This window comes from Microtus oregoni, unplaced genomic scaffold (assembly GCF_018167655.1).
Source record: "Microtus oregoni isolate MIOR12 unplaced genomic scaffold, Mior012 000010F_ref0000083, whole genome shotgun sequence".
Classification (NCBI taxonomy): domain Eukaryota; kingdom Metazoa; phylum Chordata; class Mammalia; order Rodentia; family Cricetidae; genus Microtus; species Microtus oregoni.
This window is the reverse complement of record NW_024543069.1, coordinates 791,043-810,785: the sequence shown is the minus strand read 5'-3', so window position 1 is coordinate 810,785 and position 19,743 is coordinate 791,043. Positions and strand designations below refer to the sequence as shown.

Below are 19,743 nucleotides of genomic sequence, written 5' to 3'. Positions count from 1 at the left end.
TTAATATTTATTTATTTATTTATTATGTATACAATATTCTTTCTATGTATATGCCTGCCAGAAGAGGGCACCAGATCTCATTACAGATGGTTGTGAGCCACCATGTGGTTGCTGGGAATTGAACTCAGGACCTTTGGAAGAGCAGGCAATGCTCTTAACCGCTGAGCCATCTCTCCAGCCCACCACCAGAAATCTTTAAAACTAGTTTGTTGTGTGGACATCTTTTAGACAAATACCTAGGAGTAAGATAAAAACAAAGCAGTGGTGTGCTCTTGAAGGCCCAGGAACTTGAGAGGCTGAGGCCAAATATCACTTCAGCCCAGTGCCAAAAACTAACTTAACACGTAGTGAGACCTACTTTTTAAAAATTAGGCTGAGCATGGTGATGTATGTTTAATCCCACCTTCAATCTCAGCACTGGGGAGGCAGAGACAAGCAGATCTCTTTGAGGTCAAGACTAGCCTGGTCTACATAGTAAGTTCCAGGCAGCCAGGGCTAGAGAAGTCTTGTTTTAAAAACAAATAGAATTAAAAAAAAAAAAATCAAGACCAAGTGTAGTAGTACATACCTTATTCTACACTGCTTATGAGGCAGAGACCTGGTAGACCTCTTTTTTGCATCGTGGCTTGCCATGTAATAAGTAGCCTCTTCTGCTACGCATACCTAATGCTGTCACTCAAGCACAAAGGCAGGATGCCGAGGAACCAAAAACACCATGACAGAAAGCAGATACGTGCTGAAATATTTACTTTTTAAAATAGGTATTTTGCTTTGTCCCCAGGGACATTGGATTTCCTGAACCAGTTACTATGAGCCACTATGTGGGTGCCAGCAGTGGACCCTGAGTTCTCTGGAAGCAGCCAGTGCTCTTAACCACCGCGCCATCTTTCCAGCCCCAGATATTTACTGTAGAAGTCAGATTGGCTTCAGAACAAGCGGAGTGCCTGTGATTACTTGGTGCTTTGTGTTTTTCGCATGAGGGTTTACTGGCAGAAGACATGAGACTACTCCAGCAGAAACCAAGGACTTTACCACTCCAAGCATTGCCTGGACTTCATGTTCCTTTATTTCCTGTGCCCCTAAATCCTGAAGGCCATAAAGTAATGGTCACGGTAGAGAACCTTTTTCACTCTGGCAGCATGCAGAAGCAAGCCTACTTCTCCTGAGGGAGACATTATCTCATCCCTCAGAATCATTCAGAGGATGTAAATACATGGCATGGTCCAAGCCAAGAGCAGCCAGTCAATAGTTTACGGCCAACATTGACTTTCTAAGCTATTTTGAAGGATACACTTAATCTAACCAAGAGGCTAGAGGCACATCCACACTGATATCTCATTAAGTTCACCATCGGCAAGACTCTTCAAACTAGAGTGTTACTATCTAATGGGTAGAGACCAGTGACCCCGCTAAATATCCTATACTGTACAAGGTAATCCCCCTTCTAGTCAACTATCTGGTCAAAAATGCATTGGAACCAAATTAAGACCAAAAGGTATTACTAAAACAATCATTGTTTAAATACCTAGTGTTAATGCTCTTGTTATACCCTGGGCATGCTGTTTGGGAAATATTTGGTGTGCAATTTAAGATAGTTATGGCAGTCTTTTATTACTTGTCTTTTCTGTTTTTTGAAAGTCTACCCACATTGCCTCTTAAAAGTTACCAGAGGGCTGGAAAGATGGCTCAGAGGTTAAGAGCATTGCCTGCTCTTCCAAAGGTCCTGAGTTCAATTCCCAGCAACCACATGGTGGCTCACAACCATCTGTAATGGGGTCTGGTGCCTTCTTCTGGCCTGCAGGCATACACACAGACAGAATATTGTATACATAATAAATATTAAAAAAAGAGTTAAAACTTTTTTTAAAAAAAAAAGTTACCAGATGATTCTTCAATTCTCCCTTATGTAGGAATTCCCGGTTACAATGACCAGTCTGTCCCTTGGGAGCAGGGTAAGTCTTGATAGTCTCCTTAGGACTTACCCCTTTATAGTCTACAGTTAAAAGTTGTTCTTGGTTGTGCACACTGAAGAAACCAATGTGAGGTTTGTTTGCTATCTTCATTACAAATTTTTGTCTTTCTAGGACAGACTAAGGGTTAAGTCATTCAAAGTCCTATAAATACAGGTTCCCATCAACCCCATGGAAGCATGTTATATAACAGACTTCCAGAGTAGCCTATAGGTTGGCTTAAATTTTAATAGGCCAAGCCATTTTACATGTTTTGTTCTAATGTATGTGGCACCACACGCATACCTGGTGCCCAGAGAGCACAGAAAAGGGTGTGTGATCCTCTTAACTTGCATTTGACAGTTCGGCTACCATGTGGGTCCTCAGCTCTTAATGGCTGAGCCACCTCTTGAGCTCCTGGCCTAACTCCTCTTTGAGCCTTTCCAAATAAGCCCTTCAAAGAGTGTTATCCGAGTCCCTACTCCAAGATGTAGCAGACTTACTAAACCAGTAAGCTTGCTTGAGCTACATATACCAAGACCCTGTCTCAACTAACACTTTAGGGCTGGAAAAATACTTGTAATAGTATTGTTTGCTACCTACCATGTCCCAAGATCCCTGTTCTGCAAACAAAACACCACTTAGGATGTCAAATATAAAATGCCTAGAAGGTACACTTCCTAATACCTTACCTTGTAAAGGCATAGGCTAAAATTGGGGGAGGAACATGCTTAATGAAATCAAGTCTCCAGAAAATCTAGGGACTTCCATCAACTTTAACTTTCTGGAATGGCATGGTAGGAAAACCTAAATACAGCATTAAAAATTTGGCCAGACAGGACTAACCTAGCAAGTTTAAGACCTGCGATCTGATCTGGATGCTGCCCAGGCATCAAAACTCTACAAAGTAATTTCCTCTATTCAGCCTGGTGGCTCGCCAACTGTAGTCTCCACACCATCAGCACTGCATGAGAACTTTATTAGAAATAAAAACTGACCAAAAATTTGAGGACAGGACCCCAAAACAGGCCAAATGGCTGAAGAACTAAGGCAGCCTCAATCTTGTCCTGACATGTCCTCCATCAAGTCATGACCCAGCAGATGCTAAGGAGTAAGAGTGCCATGCTACAAAAGCCTAGCTATACAAGTCTTTAAATTCTTCAACCTGTCATATTTTAAAACAGTGTTCAGAAGCAAACCATCATCACAAATAAGACTTTATTTGTCACTATTAAAAATCTGTATTTCACACAGATTCTTGGACTGGTGGTTCATATCCATCGGCTCGTTCAACCTTAGCACCTGTCTCATCACCAGTAGTTTTTCCAGAACTACCACCTTCACCATGGAGCTCCATGAGTTTTCCCACTAAAAGGAAGAAAAAAACCTTGTTACATAGACACAAGAAAACAGAAAAACATCTTGCCCTTAAAAATTTACATGTTGGGGGCTGGAGAGATGGCTCAGAGGTTAAGAGCACTGACTCTTCCAAAGGTCCTGAGTTCAATTCCCAGCAACCACATGGTGGCTCACAACCATCTGTAATAAGGTCTGGTGCCCTCTTCTGGCTTGCAGGCATACACACAGACAGAATATTGTATACATAATAAATAAACACATATTTTTAAAAAAAAAAAATTTACATGTTGAGCCGGACAGTTGGTGGCACAAGCATTTGATCCCAGCACTAGGGAGGCAGAGGCAGGCAGATCTGATAATTTGAGGCCAGCCTGGTCTACAAGTTAGTTCCAGGACAAGCTCCAAAGCTGCAGAAAAGCCCTTTGTCAAAATTAAAAAAGAAATTATTTTACACAACGCCACCTGTGGTCTTGCACGCCTTTAATCCCAGCACTCAGGACACAAAGGCAGGCAGCAGGCAGATGGATCTCTGAGTTCCAGGACAGATAGGGCTACATACACAGTGAAACCCTATCTCAAAAATAAATCCAATTTTAAAATGAGTAATATTGATATGTAAAGAGCTGAAGAGGTGGCTCAGTGGTTAAGAGCACTTGTTCTTACAGAGGAATTGGGTCCACTCAGTTCCCGGCACCCACAGGTAGCTTGCAACCATCTGTTAACTTCATTCCCAGGTAAACTGAAGCCCTCTTCAGAACAAAATCACCAAGTACATACAGGGTGGTGCCTAAACTATATATACATGCAGTCAAATTACAATCAATTTATAAAATATAAGTCATTAAAAAAGTCATGTATTTGGTCCCACAAATTTTCTTCTCATGAGCCCTGATTTCTCACTTACATTCAAACTTGGGTTTCTTCAGCATTTTTACTTTCCTAACGAAGACATCATGAAGAGGATAAATGGACTGGCAAGCCTTTTCTATGTCTTTCCCAATGCTGTCTGGAATCCTGCAAGACCAGCAAACTTTAAATTAAAAAACAAGCAAACAAGAAACCCACCAAAGTCTGTTTTTCACATAACTACTTTACACTGAAAAAGAACCTTAGACAGTATCTAATGTGCAACCACAGGCATCCTAATTAAAGATGGTTATATCTAGCAACAAAATTAGCTCCCAAGTTTTCCTTCTTTTTTGCAAAATATCCTTAGACATTTGTATTCTGCATGGGAACATCAGGAAAATGTTAACAGTTATCAGTGTACATCAACTGGGACCGAAACATCTTCTCATCATGTATTCCCATACAGTATCATGGAAAGCTCTATTACTCCGTGTGTATCTAAGTTACTGTCTACGTTTCACTATCTACTGTTGGAGCTTCAGCTGGAAAAATAACTCCAGCTTGCCCACATACGCCTTCTCTTACCGAAGGATAATTCAACAGGAAGAAACACAAACCCACTTACAGTTTATTAACCACTTCCTTCAAGTCATTTGTCTGCACCTCTCGGGTCATGATCTCCATCATCTTCTTCCGGATCTGGCGGACCTGCTGGTGCTGTGCATATGAGGTCTTGCGGATCTGATTGTTGCGTTTTTTAGTGAAACCAACACAGAAGAGTCGGAGCAAATAACCATCGGTTGTCTTGACATCAACGTGAGCTTCAATCATGGTCTGGGGGAAAAAGGATTCTTCTGAGACGGGGTCTCACTAGCTTTGGCTAGCCTCCCTGCCCGTGTGCACCACCTCCATCAGCCTTTGCAGCAGTTGTTTTAGGGCCTCAAACAATTCTTCATATACTAACATAAAAAACCTTGGAATGTTAAACCTTTATGTGACATAAAATATATAAATATCGAGTTCACAACTTTCTTACTCTCTTAAATCATCACTGTCAACAACTGGACACCACACCCTTACTTCTGCATCTATCAACCCCCCCCCCCAAACAGAGACCTTTGGAAGTTAAATTCTAAGACAGCACACACAAGATGAGATCATATAAATTTGCTTTCACCTTTAAAAAGGGAAAAAGTAGGTTGTGTGTGCTTTAATCCTAGCACTCCACGCAGGAGGCAAAAGAGGTTAGATCTAATAAGAGTTTGAATCCATTGCAGTCTACAATACTAAGTCCCTGTGTCAATTTAAAAAAACAAAAACCCACCAATAACAAAATAGGCCAGATACAATGACACACATCTGCAATCCACAACTTCAAGGCCAGCTAGGTCTACACAGCAGGCAGCATACCAGAACAGGTTAGGGATCCTTTCTCCAAAGGAAAAAAAAAAGGGGGGGAAATTCTGCTGTAACAGCATTTTTAATCCCTTTTATTTCAAACTAAAGGATTTAAATACCTAACCAGACAGCTAATTGGATTCTATTTCCATCTTTTTGTTTGGTATTTTTTCTTTTTTGGTTTTTTGAGACAGTGTTTCTCTGTAGCTTTGAAGCCTGTCCTGTTTTAAAACCTACCCACTATCTGCCATGTGTGGTGGCACACGCCTTCAACTCCAGCACTCCAGAGGCAGAAGCAGGTAGATCTCTCTGAATTTGAGGGCAGACTAGGCAGCATAGCTAGCCCCGTCTAAAAAAAAAATGAAACAAAAAAAAAAACTTCCACCACAAAAAGAATGTATCAATATTTATTAAACAACCTTTCATTTCCAGAATTGCATAATCTGTATGGGAATGTCAGCAATACATGTAACGGTTAAATCAGTATAATTCATTTGGGACCGAAACATTTTGTCATCATTCATTCCCATATACATATGCCAATACTGTTGTTACCTGTATATATCTTAGTATTTCCTGAAATGATACGGGTTACTGATTTCTGCAAACACCTACACCAGTTATTTCATCTTCACAACTCAATGAGCTGATGTTACAAATAAACCAAGCTGCTAAGTAAGCTTGTTACTTTCCAAGGACAAAATAAATGCAGACTGCATGATTTCAGCCCCACACAAGTTCTGCCACCGTCATCCTCCACGGCCAGAGACAATGGAATTAGTCACCTTTCCACTACAAACTCCAAAGATGGGCAGCCCTAAAACAGTCTCTAAACTACTTCTGCCTATGTGCCCTTTAACCAGTAAATACTTGGCCAGGGGCTGTAGCTCAATATAAAGATTAACTGCCTATGTGGAAAGTAGTGGGTGCTACCTCTAACATCCAAGAATAAAAAGCAGCTTGACCACGATTTAAAAATTTCCATCATTCATGGGGGAAAGGGAATTCAGAAGGTAGAATTCAGGTAAGTGGGTAAAAGACAACATTTGATCAGGCTCTCCTTGCAGTTTTATCTCGTATAGTAGCCAGCTCAACAATATATAAATGACAGTGGGGAAAAAACTTGTTCATTCTTTACGTGAAAAAAAAAATGCCATGGCTGACATACGAACTCAGGAGGACCCAACTTCAGGCTGGTGCTTAATACCAAGAAAACAGGTCTGATGTCCAAATCACCACACCATGGCACCCCTGCATGGGCACACCACAGCACTACACACATGCTCAAATGCTGTTGGGGGGGGGGGGGGGATTTCTCACCTGCCACTTTTTGACCATGGAACACATTTTGTCCCGGGTAAGATCCATGCCGTGGAAGTTAGTCAGACAGTTTTTGCCCTGAACATCCTCAGTAATTAGCTTGAATTTTCTAAATGCAACTTCATCGTTTTGGAGATCAGCAAGGCTCACTTCAAACACGCGACCCTTGAGGCCATCGGATGCAATTTCTACAAAAGAACCCAAGATCCTGTTAACGTGTTACAAAATCCACCTAGGCATGGATGACTTACTGGCAATACCCAGCCAAACATTTTCTTGGTTAATTCTGAAAGACCCTTCTTCCTGCTACATATGTATGAAAAACAAGCACCCCAAACGCCAGGCCAGAAACCCCCGGGCTGATCTGTCCATCAAGTCCCCCATTACAAACAGACCCAGATGTCTGTTAGAATACCCACTCAACAGCATATGGACACAGCAAAAAAGCACACAGTACTCACTGGTTCCTTGAGTCCTCGTGACTAGTGTCTTTCCAATGTTTCTAATATTGAACATGGCCGGGGCTTTCACATCATACCAATCTTTCTTCGAAAATGGATCAACCCTGGGTTTGAGGAAAACAGGCTGAGCTTGCTAAATATTTAACATTACTACTGCCAACTTTCAAACCTTCCTTCTCCTTAATACTTCCGCTGACATAATGTCCCAAAACTTTAAAACTGGCTCGTATCTACCTCACCGTGGGGTGAGCGTCTGTCAACCGGGACGAACCGGGAAGTCGGACTCCGTGCCTTCTCCACTGCTCCCACACACACGCAGCCAGACACGCATCCCGGAACCCGGAGGTCTGGGACAAGAACTAGTTCTTAACAGGACGAAGCGTTCTGCAAGTGTCAGGCGCTCCCGAGGTCCACGGGGCCGCAGCACGGGAGTGACGTGGGGGCCCGAGCGGACAACCACAGTGACCGCCGAACTTCGAGATGCGGGAAAGGTACAAAAAGTGGCGCGGCCGTCACGCGACCCCAAAGCCGCCACTCGCGACGGAAGCCCGGCTCGCACGCGGCTCGCACGCGGCGCTCGGCACCCGGCCGGGTCGGGGAGAGGCGGGCGCCCGGAGCGCACCGGCCGGCGAATCCGCCCCGCATCCTCACCATCCGCCCCACGCTGCAGCCTAGAAGCTACCCGCCGACTCCCGCGGGCCCCGCGCACCGGGCGTCCGCAGAATCCGCCACTTACACTTTCTTCTTGGCTCCCTTCTTGCCGCCTTTCGTCAGCCGCTTGTTCTTGCCGACCGCCATGGTGCTGCTCAGGGAGCCAAAAGGGCGGAAGTAGAACTCGCGCGAGAACTTACGCGAGCGGGGCGGGGGAAGCGCCGGCTACGTGACCCTGGCTCTGTCGCTCTTCCGGCTTTCCCCAATCTCGCGACACTGCCCGGCGGCTCGCGCCCCCCGTGCTGCGACAGCTCCCTCGTGTGTCGGGAGGCCGCGCGGCGAGCGGCGGGCGGGCTGGCTGGGAGGCTGCACCGTGGACCAGCGCGCGCATGCCCCCAGTGGCGCCCACGTCAGGTTTCCTGTGGTTTCCCTCGCCCTGAGGGTGCCCAGTGAGCCGTCTCGTGTTCTAACCTGAGAGTGTGTTTCTTCTCCGGAGCACAGGCTTTGCGTCGGAGACAGCACATCCAGCACGTTCAGGTGGTGGTTTGAACAGTACTTAGCCTTCCGACCTCTCTGGCCTTCCGTTCCCTCAGGTGTAAAATGGGAATAATGGTATGATCGACTTCAAAGCGTTAGTATAATTAAATAAGCATAACCCTGGGCATGCTGCTCACATCCTGCGTGGTTGATGTTGGCTTCTGATTAGTCTCGGGTATGGTTGTTCTGTGAACATGCATGAAGATAGAGGCTTAGCCAGGGGTGGTCACACATGCCTGCAATCCCAGAGCTCTGGAGGCAGGAGGATAGCAAGTTGGAGGACAGCCTGGAGTGTATATTGAGTTCCAGATCAGCCTCAACTACCTAGCAAGACAGACTGGGCCGAAGGACTGGGAGGAGTATATATACTTTCTATATATGTCTTACCCATCGACGCAAGCGAAGGCATTTCTGATACCAGCTCCTGCCCAGTTTGTATACTTTACTATATATCTCCTACACATTTGTAATCATATTTTTATTGTTTTCGTGTGCCCGTGTGTGTTATGCATCTACCTCTCCAGTCTGTCAGAAAACGACTCTCAGAAGTTGGTTCTATTCTCCCACAATAGAGGTGGAACTCAGGTGGTCAGGCTGAACTCAGGGTCAGACCTCTGCAGGTGCCTTTACCAGCTGGGCCATCTCGCAAGCCCTCCCCCAGGGGATGGGGGAGTTTTTGTTTTTGTTTTTTCGTGAAATAGGGGATTAGAGTGGATTAATGGTAAAACCTCAGGACATCTGAGGCCCTGGATTCCATCCTCAGCGCTTTTTAAAAAGGCACAGTGGAATTTAATTCTTGTACCTAAATGACCACCACTTTTCTTAACGTAGAATCCCCTTCCCCATTTTTATGTTTTTTGTTTTATTTTTCGAGACAAGAGTCTTGCTATGTAGTTTGGGCTGACCTCGAACTCAAGGTCCTCAGGCCTCAGCCTCCTGAGTGTTGACGTGCATGCTCTACCAGATCCAGTTTAAGTATTCCAATTTAGCAAAGCACAACCTGGCGAAATGTCACCAGCTGCCTCAAGAGTTTAATCCTGTAGAACTGGCCAAAGCCAAAAACAAACAAAAACCGTGACCAAGCCAGAAATCAACTCCCTGTTGACCAGCCTCCCAAGTTGTTGAATCTTTTTTTGTTTCCTTCAAAATACATTGACTCCACCACCGCCCACAGATGATTCAGCCAGGTGGTGGTGGCACACACCTTTAATCCCAGGAGGAGACGCGCAGGTCCCAAGTGAGTTCAAGGTCAGCCTGGTCTACAAAGTGAGTTCCAGGACTGCCAGGACTGTTATACAGAGAAACCCTGTCTCCAAAACAAAAACAAATGACTCTGATTTGAGAGGAGGCTACCGTCATTTTGCCCTATATTTGGGAAATGACAAAAATGTGCCATTTCCAGTCTGATCATAAAGATAACATATACCCAGATGTCCAAGACTAAATACCAGAAAGACAAAAGCTGTATAGCTAAGGGCACACTATAACTTTAAAGGAAACCCTGGAGCCAGAGGCAATGGCACACCCCTGGGAACCCAGAATTCAGAAAGCCAAGATTCTTTGAAGGCAGCCTAGGCTACATGATGAAGTCTATCTCTGAAGATCTAGGGCTGGAGGTGTTCACTGGCAGCATAAAGGAAGTATGTGTGAGTGTGTGTCTGTGGGTATATGTGTTTGTTCATGTGTGCTCAATGGAAATACTCAAAGCAGTGACAGGGAATAGAACTATTGTTTCATTGTTCGTTTGAAACGAAGTCTATATATAGCTTAGGCTTCTCCCTGGCTTAAAGGATCGTCCCACCTCAAGTTCCCAAGAATCATATTCTTCTGGCATCTGGCTGTTGTGAAGTTCTTTTCTGCTGTCGTTGTCTTTAAGGAGGTGTATGATTCACTGTAATTCCCTGTTTTGTCAATGGGTGCCTTTCTCCACAGCCCATCCACCCCCTCTCCTGTAAATGCATTTCATACCCTCACAGCTCCTCCATCAAGTAGCGCTACTGAATTGACACAGGCTTCATAATCTGTACCATTTAACTTCTCAGCAGACATTGTGAGAAGCTGACGGGATCTGAAGCCTCACTAATCACTGCCTCGAGATGCTCCTCACCTGGACTTTTCTTTCAGCAAGGAAGTATATCACGCAACCCTCCTCTGTTAATGAGGCCATCTTTGTTCCAATCAGTCATGTTAAAAGCTCTTGAACTCCCCAATCTGTGACTGGTCATGCCTGGCAAACACATTGAATATTGTACTCCGAGGGCTTTTCTTTGCCCTCGGGCTCCACTTGGTAATCATTAAGTCCCGTCACGTCCTTCCCAGCCACAGCACAACTTCTGCCCTCCACGTTTTTAACCTTAAAATTCCTTCTAGATCTCAGCTCCTACCTCCTTCTACCACGGCCTTCTAAATCTCCCCAAATCATTAGTCCCACCTGCAGTTCTTCAGCATCTCCACACACCTGTTGTCTGTGGTATCCTACAGTCCTTACTTTATAATGGTGTGGCCGTATTTAACGCTACTCACGAGTACCCTCAGAACTAGTTAAGGTGAAACCAGGAGCGTACGTCAGTAATAGAGCAATTGTCTAACATGTATGAAGTCCTGGGTCTTATCGTCAGCACAGGTCACCAGCCTCGTTCCCCCACTACACACATACACACAAAATTCAAAGATAGAATTTGATTTTTCTTAATACAATTTAAAGAGACAGAAACAAAGGGCTAGGGATCACCCGTAACCCCAGCATTCAGAAGGTAGAGGCAATTGGATCTGTGTGATGGAGGCTACCTGGTCTACATAGTTAGTTCCAGGCCTGTCACATCTATAATAAAGGAGAATCTGACTTTATTATTATTTTACTGGTTTTTTTCATACCACACATTTTGGTCCCCAAATTCCTCCGAGATCCTCCAGTCTCCCTACCCACCTGGCTTTGTGTTATTTTTCTCCTATCTTTCAAAAAAGTCCTCAAAAATCAAAACAAGCAAGCAAAAGACCATTGCCAAATCAAAGCAAAAGGAAACAAAAAGTCCACGAAAATACCAGTGAGTTAGTTTTGTGTTTGTCAACTGCTTTTGGGCATGGGGCCTACCCTGCAGTGTGGTCGATATGCCCAGTGAGACTCCATTTTCTGCTTGCCAGTGGGTATCAATTGCAGATGGCTTCTTGGTTAGGAGTAGGACCCCATGTCTACTTCTCTTAGTGTTCTGACCTCAGATGGCTGGAAGCTGTGCAGGTCCTATGTGTGCTGACTCAGTCTCTGAGTTCTCTTCTGTGTATTTCCTTGTAGTCATCCCTCATCCCTGGCTCTTACAATCTTTTTGCTTCTTCTACACATAGTTCCCTGGATCTTGATGGGATAACGATGTCCCACTTAGAACTGAGTGCTCCCATTTAGGGCTGAGTGCTCCAAAGTCTCGTTCTTTGCATGTTGCCCAGTTATGAATCTCTTTGTTAATCCCCATTTACTGTAAGAAGAAACTATTCTTGATGTGGGCTGAGTGGGGCACTGATGTATGGTTATGGAAATATGTCATCATTGGGAATCATTATGCTGTGTTCTTTTTTTTTTATGCTGTGTTCTTTTTTATTTATTTATTTATTTATTTATTTATTTATTTATTTTGTATGCAATATTCTGTCTCTGTGTGTTTGTAGACCAGAAGAGGGCAGCAGAGCAGACCTCATTACAGATGGTTGTGAGCCACCATGTGGTTGCTGGGAATTGAACTCATGACCTTTGGAAGAGCAGGCAATGCTCTTAACCACTGAGCCATCTCTCCAGCCCCCTATGCTGTGTTCTTTTAGCAAAATGATATTAGGTTTTCCCCAAGCCTGTCTAATCTTAAATTCTTGGCCACCTTAGCAGTGTTAGGCATAGGTTCTCTCTCATGGAGTAGATATTAAATCCAATCAAAAAGTGGCTGATTAGTCACATATTTGTGCCATTATTGTACCAGTATATCTTTTTTTTTTTTTTTTTTTTTTTTTTTAATTTTCGAGACAGGGTTTCTCCGTAGCTTTTTGGTTCCTGTCCTGGAACTAGCGCTTGTAGACCAGGCTGGCCTTGAACTCACAAAGATCCGCCTGCCTCTGCGTCCGGAGTGCTGGGATTAAAGGCGTGCGCCACCACCACCCGGCCAGTACCAGTATATCTTACAAGTAGTCACTGTTATCAGAATTTGCAGGGTTTGCAGCTGGGTGATATTGGTGATTACCTTTTCCCTCCAGCAGCAAGCAGATTATCCTCCAGCTCCATGAATGCTAGTCAGCAGGAGTAAAGCTGCTAGGTAGGCCACAGCTTGACTTCTCTGTGCTCAGTAACATAAGTAAGCATTCTCTTCAGCACAACCTTACCATCAGGTCATGGAGAGCAACCAATAGTCTAGGCTATAGCCTGGATTGTTTGGGGGTTTTCATAGGACCCCCTTTTGCCAATGACTCAACAAGATGTAACCCATTCCTGGCAGTGAGGTTTTACTTGGTGGCATGTCTAGTTGGTGACCTATTATTTGGTCACTCCATTTAGATTCCTTTCACATGTGTGTCGATATGTAGGGAAGTTCTATAGTAGTAGGTTTCTGTATGGTTTCTCAAATGACCTTTGGTGTTAGCTGTCCCTCCTTTACCTTCCTCCCCCTTTCATTTCCCTATTTAACCCTCCTATACAAGTTTCCCCTTGTCTCTCTATAACACTATATTCTGTTTCCCCTCCCTTAGCTGAAACCCCCCTACCCCGGTTCCTTAGGTTTACCCCTAACCTCTGTGGTTACTCAGATTATAGATCACATTTTGAAAGTTTAAAAGCTAACATCCACGTAAGATAAAACAAACAGTACTTGCCTTTGAGGGGCTGGGTTACTCACTCAGGAAGAAATTTTTCTGGCTCCATCCATTTACCTGCAAATTTCATTTTTCTTTACAGCTGAGTAATATTCCATGTATGATTGTGTCACATTTCTGCTAACTATTAATCCATTAATAGACATCCAGGCTGTTTTCAGTTTCTGGCTATTATGGTCAAAGAAGCAATGAACATGGTTGAGCAAGTGTCTTTGTAGTAGGATGTAGAGTCCTTTGGGTAGATGCTTCAGAGTGATGTAGCTGCATCTTGTGGGAAGTCAACTCCCTGCTCTCTGAGAAACCACCACCCTGATCTCCATAGTGTCGGCTCCAATTTACACTCCTACCAGCAAGGGACAAGTGTTTTCCTTTCCCACATCCTCGCCAGCATGGGCTGTCATTTCTTTTACTGGTCATGGCCATAATGGTTGATGTAAAAAGAAATTTCAAAGTACTAAGGATGCTGAACATTTTATTCAAGTGTCTCTCAGCCATTTGTGTTTTGCCTTCTGAGAACTCTGTTTAGTCTATACCCTGTTAATTGAGTCATTTGTTTTCTGTATGTTCGGGTTTTGTTTTTAGTTCTTTATATAGTCTAGATATTAACCCTCTGGTTTTTTTGTTGTTGTTGTTGTTGTTTTTTGTTGTTGTTGTTTCATTTTTCAAGACAGGGTTACTCTGTAGCTTTGGAACCTGTCCTGGAAACTAGCTCTTGTAGACCAGGCTGGCCTTGAACTCACAGAGATCCACTTGCCTTTGCCTCCTGAGAGCTGGGATTAAAGGCGTGTGCCACCAATGCCTGGCCTAACCCTCTGTCTTAGTCATTGTTCTATTGCTGTGAAGAGATGCCATGAACAAGGCAACTCGTATAAAAGAAAGTATTTGTTTGGAGGTTTGCTCACAGTTTCAGTGGATTAGTCTGTTGTTACTGTTATTCTCTAAAGGTTTGCTTACAGTTTCAGTGGATTAGTCTGTTATGATTGTTATTCTCTAAAGCAACGGGTGTCCTGAAGGGGGCAGCTGCTGGAGGAAGACCACAGTGGGTGAGAGACACACCATGCAGGGAGAGTTTGGATATAGAGTTTATTTAGTGAGTTATGGAAGGGAAGGGGAAGGGAGAGAGGGACAGAGAGACAGAGACAGAGGGAGGGGGGAGAACAGAGGGGAGGAAGGAGAGAAAGGGGAAGAAGAGAGAGAGGCAGCAGCCACCTCTTCAGAAGAGGGATGGGAAGAGAGAGAGCTCACAGGGAAGGGAAGGGGAATGGTCAGGGCTTGTCTCTTAAGGGGACAGGGTACCCAGGTGACAGCTACCAGTAGACCATAACAATTATCATGGCAGGGGTGGGCATGTCAGTATCCAGGCAGGCATGGTGCTACATCCTGATCTGTAGGCAGTCACATATTGTTTGTGAACCAGTCCATATATTCAGAATATTTAGGAACCAACAAGACAACAAATGTTGAATCTTGCCAATTATAAAACAACAACAGACCCAACATTTCCTGATAACATCATTTCATTTAAAATGTATATATTGACTTATATATTGACTACCCAAATAAAAATAAGCTGTCCCCTAATAAAAATTCAGTTCTAGTTGGGTATGGTGGTGCACACCTTTAATCCCAGCACCCAGGAAGCAGAGGCAAGCAAATCTCTGAGTTTGAGGCCAGTCTGGTCTACAGAGGGAGTTCCAGGACAGCCAAGGCTAAAAGGTGAAGCCCTATCTCGATAGATAGATAGATAGATAGATAGATAGATAGATAAAAAGTCCATTCTATTCAGTGAAGAAGTCAGATCCACCCCCATCATCCTGAATTTTTTTTTGTTGTTGTTGTTGTTTTTTGTTTTTTAAAAGTCAGGGTCTCTGATGAAGCTAAAAAGCAAAGGATGCCATCACTTGGGAAAAGTGGCAGCCCCAGAAAGGGAAAAGATCTTTACCATAATACAGACTTAGACCTTATTTCTCTCATGTCATTACATACTGGTGAAAACTAGTGACTATGGACATCAATTGTTCCTTCCAAATATAATATTCCATCTAATAAACTGGGAAGCCAGTTGTAACAGTGTGTGCTTGGGAGACTAGGCAGGAGGGTCAGTACAAGGGCAGCCTGAGTTATGTAATGAGACTCAGTCTCCAGCAAGCAATAATAATAACGTATTAATTCTATACTGGCAGGGCCTCTCAGTCTCTCTCCCTTCATCCTTCCACCCTCCCTATCTACTTTCTTTTTCACTGTTAGATAGAACCCAGGACCTCCTCAACCTCACGCTTTCAACACAAGTCCTCAACCACTGAGTTACACAACCAGCTATCAGTAATAATTTAACTCCAATTTCTTTACCAATAGAATTTATATTATAGACCCCTTCCCCACAGGCTGCCAACTCCAGAATAAAAACTGAACTTACTTTCTCTTTCTACCCAAGAGTAAAAACTGCAGTGGGGGACATTAATGAAACCAGCCATGTCTAGTTTTTTATTTCTTTCCATTTTTACCCTGCCTCTGTCTGGCAGGGTCTCACTCTGTAGCTCAGCGAGACCCGAGACTAACTCTGCGGCCCACACTTGTCTCTGGCTCGTGGCACTTTTCTTCCCTCAGCCTCTTGAGGGCTGAGGTCACATCATGAGGCACCACGCTGGCAGGAGGACGGCCTGTGGGGCTGTGGATACTAAGGTTGGACTCCGCCATCCAGACTCGCAATCCAAACAATTAGTGATTTTCTAGAACCAAGACGTGCCCTCTGGTCAAAAGTGGCTTGGCATTGTTTATCTTGCCTCTCCCTGCTTTTCTCTTCTGTTTAGAACATGTCATTCTTTCTCAAATAACAACTTTTAAAATAGAATTTGACTGGGAGCTTGCAGTTTAGTAGGTAATTTATTTAATTAACGGGTAAAATCGTCTCCAGTAGATGAAGAAAGTTGAGGAAATCTTGGGCCGTTATTTTTATTTTTAGAACTCTGCCTTTTTAGAAGCCAGGCATGGTGGCGCACACCTTTAATCCCAGTACTCAGAAAGCAGAGGCAGGTGGATCTCTGACTTGGAGGCCAGTCTGGTCTATGGAATGAGTTCCAGGAAATCCTTCAAACTTCAAATGTCTTTGTAATGATGACATTCCCCAAAATACTTACATAATACAGATTGAGCATTCTAATCAGGAAACATAAGATATTTCAAAATCTGAAACCGTGTGACCACTGATATGAGACCTCAAGTGGAAAATTCCACATGGTAAAACTTTGTTCAGGCAGAAGATTATTTAAAAAAATATTTGTATAAAATATGCTGGCCATGGTAGTGAATGACTTCTGGAGGCAGAGGCAGGTGGATCTCTGTAAGTTCGAGGCCAGCCTGGTCTACAGAGTTAGTACCAGGACTGGCACCAAAGCTATAGAGAAACCCTGTCTCAAAAAAACAAAACAAACAAATAAATACATACATAAATAAATAGACAAAACAAACAAAAATAATTGTGGTGTTATTTAGTAGCAGAGCATATGCCTGCATGCCCTGGATTCAATTCCCAACATTAAAAGTTATTTATTTATTTATTAATTATTATGATATAAGATTTCTCTGAGGTTATGTGTGGAAGCCATATGTCACTATGTCCAGCTCTATTAGGACCACAGTTTAATACATTTAAAATGATGGGGGCTGGAGAGATGGCTCAGTGGTTAAGAGCATTGCCTGCTCTTCCAAAGGTCCTGAGTTCAATTCCCAGCAACCACATGGTGGCTCACAACCATCTGTAATGAGGTCTGGCGCCCTCTTCTGGCCTGTAAGCATACAGACAGAACATTGTATACTAAATAAATAAATATTAAAAAAATGATGCATTTGAAAATACTGTGATACAGGTCACAGTGTGGGGCTTTCAACTTTAACTCAAAGTTATTACATTGAAGACTTCAAATTAAATTCAAGGTTGTAATGATAATGACAAACTTCCAATTCAAGGTTTTTGTGACAAAGTTGGAGAGAGAGAGAGAGAGAGAGAGAGAGAGAGAGAGAGAGAGAGAGAGAGCACAAAGACTGCAAGGCTTGGTCTGACCTTGGCTAGATCATGTTTATTTAGAGCAAGGGAACATTTTGTCACCCAAGTATGTTGATGGTCAAAATGCCTACAGAGGAAAATGGGATGACTTCAGTAGTCTGCAAGGGAAGCTGGGAAGTGTAGTCCTTTAGCAGGAAGCTAGCATTCCTAACTTTGAGAGGATTTAAACAATTCAGGGAAGGGTGTTATATCTACTTTCTTTGTCAGAGGGTGTAGTTTTGGCTCCTTTGAAGAGAGGAGGGTCCTCTGGTCACGGATTAGCAGGAGAGTCTTAACTTGGTCTGCTGCGACGGCACAGACGATTTCCATCCTGTATTCCTGAAGAGAGTGGGAAGTAATTATTAGAGGGCTGGAAGCTGATGATTTGTTACAGAGCTGAACTGGGAGATTCTCTGGGGGAGGAGCAGAGGACCGAGTAGGCCCACACAGGTCGATTCAGGGTGACAGTGACTGGTCCCATTACCAGAACTCTTGTCCTGCCGGGCGGTGGTGGCGCACGCCTTTAATCCCAGCACTTGGGAGGCAGAGTCAGGTGGATCTCTGTGAGTTCGAGACCAGCCTGGACTACAGAGCTAGTTCCAGGACAGGCTCCAAAACCACAGAGAAACCCTGTCTCGAAAAAAAAAAAAGAACTCTTGTCCTGGAATGAGCTAACAGAGCATCGGAGGGCTACAGAGTATCGAAGGAAGGCGACAGGAGAGACTAGAGGGCTCGCGGACAGAACTGTACCTGCCGTGGGGTGAAGGGACCCAGGTCTATTGCAGCCATAGTTTACCACTGCATCTAAGCCGTCTTTCTGCGGATTGTGTCGGGAGCAAATGGAACAAATGGAGCTGTTGTGGGATGCGAGTCATTCTGAGAGCTTGGAGGAACTTGTTGGGGTCTAGGGGGAGGTTCGTAAGTAAAACCTTTAAAAGACGGTGAAAACCTAAGTGTGAGGATTGTGAGGAAAAGGAGGAAGACATGAGAGGAACCAGAAGGAATTTTTGTCTGGTCCATGTGTCTCTAGACCCCATTTAAACCAGTTAGGATCTGTTGGTGTGGAAGCAGCATTGCCCGAGGTGGGCATACATCCCGCCTGCTGCAGTAGTCAGATCTAGTCCTTTCTAATCTTGGAGTGCGTCAGCCGTCAAGGATCTGAACTGGTCTGAGCTGGTTAGGATCTGTTGGTGTGGAAGCAGCATTGCCCGAGGTGGGCATACATCCCGCCTGCTGCAGTAGTCACATCTAGTCCTTTCTAATCTTGGAGTGCGTCAGCCGTCAAGGATCTGAACTGGTCTGAGCTGGTAACTGATGTAAACAAGGCTTCAGTCTAGATTTTTAGTTTTGAGCTCCCAAACAATGTCCAGAGGGGCAAGAAGAGGGATGAAATGGATGGCCATGGCCCATTATTCTCGTTTTAGAGGTCATCTAGATTGCTTTTTTGGGTTTAAGGCTGTTGATATCTCAGTAACTCCTTCAAGGCTGACAGAAGGACGATGAGAGGCAGCAGTTACAGAGAGAGAGAGAGAGAGAGAGAGAGAGAGAGAGAGAGAGACCACCAAACAACCACGATAAAACCGAACAGTCGGCAAACATCCAGAACATAAATCAGAAAGTAATAACTGTACAGCTTTGTGGGAAACATTATGGCACAAAGTTATATGAGGAAAACTTCTACATCAAGATTAACAAAAGTCAATATATCACAAAGTTAAATATCAAGTTAGCATAAGGTTAAAGGCAACTGTGCAACTGGTTGGACCGTGTGTTTGTCTTTGTTTTGTTTTTTTTTTTTGGTTTTTCGAGACAGGGTTTTTCTGTGGTTTTGGAACCTGTCCTGGAACTAGCTCTTGTAGATCAGGCTGGTCTCGAACTCACAGAGATCCGCCTGCCTCTGCCTCCCAAGTGCTGGGATTAAAGGCGTGCGCCACCACCGCCCGGCTTGGACCATGTGTTCTATAGAAGGAAAAGGTAACTGTACTCAGCTGATTGTTTACATCAGACCCCTGCATGAGGAGCAGGCACCTGGAGTCTGTGTAACAGACATCAATTAAAGTCAGCATCCAAGCAGTGAATCTGAACAGAAAGTGCCTAGGTGATATTTCACAAATGATGAACTTTGTATATTTGTTTTGATATTAACAATACCTGTCATTGGGGCTGAGGAGATGGCTCAGCGGTTAAGAGCATTGCCTGCTCTTCCAAAGGTCCTGAGTTCAATTCCCAGCAACCACATGGTGGCTCACAACCATCTGTAATGAGGTCTGGTGCCCTCTTCTAGCCTGCAGGCATACACAAACAGATAGAATATTGTATACATAATAAATAAATA

The 19,743-nt window shown here is 44.0% G+C and overlaps 1 protein-coding gene and 2 non-coding genes across 3 annotated transcripts; all 3 read right to left on the bottom strand.

Annotated features, from left to right (window-relative positions):
- Positions 1–3,153: 3,153 nt before the first annotated feature.
- Positions 3,154–8,200, bottom strand: Rps3a (ribosomal protein S3A). The gene is made up of 6 exons (XM_041659179.1): positions 8,073–8,200; positions 7,337–7,440; positions 6,876–7,063; positions 4,783–4,991; positions 4,213–4,322; positions 3,154–3,317 (listed from the first exon to the last, which is right to left on the bottom strand). Exons 1-6 carry the CDS (start codon positions 8,132–8,134, stop codon positions 3,196–3,198), a joined length of 795 nt encoding a protein of 264 aa, XP_041515113.1. The 5' UTR covers positions 8,135–8,200; the 3' UTR covers positions 3,154–3,195.
- LOC121453086 lies at positions 4,545–4,614 on the bottom strand. The gene has a single exon (XR_005974961.1). It is a non-coding gene; the product is annotated as a small nucleolar RNA SNORD73 (small nucleolar RNA).
- On the bottom strand, positions 6,008–6,080 carry LOC121453085. The gene has a single exon (XR_005974960.1). It is a non-coding gene; the product is annotated as a small nucleolar RNA SNORD73 (small nucleolar RNA).
- Positions 8,201–19,743: the final 11,543 nt, after the last annotated feature.

Coding starts and splice junctions, on each gene's coding strand:
- Rps3a (XM_041659179.1), bottom strand. CDS start 8,134: ATGGCGGTCGGCAAGAACAAGCGGCTGACGAAAGGCGGCAAGAAGGGA. Junction 7,064..7,336: donor CACGAGGACTCAAGGAACCA/GTGAGTACTGTG, acceptor GTTCTTTTGTAG/AAATTGCATCCGATGGCCTC. Junction 4,992..6,875: donor CCATGGTCAAAAAGTGGCAG/GTGAGAAATCCC, acceptor TTTTTCCCCCAG/ACCATGATTGAAGCTCACGT.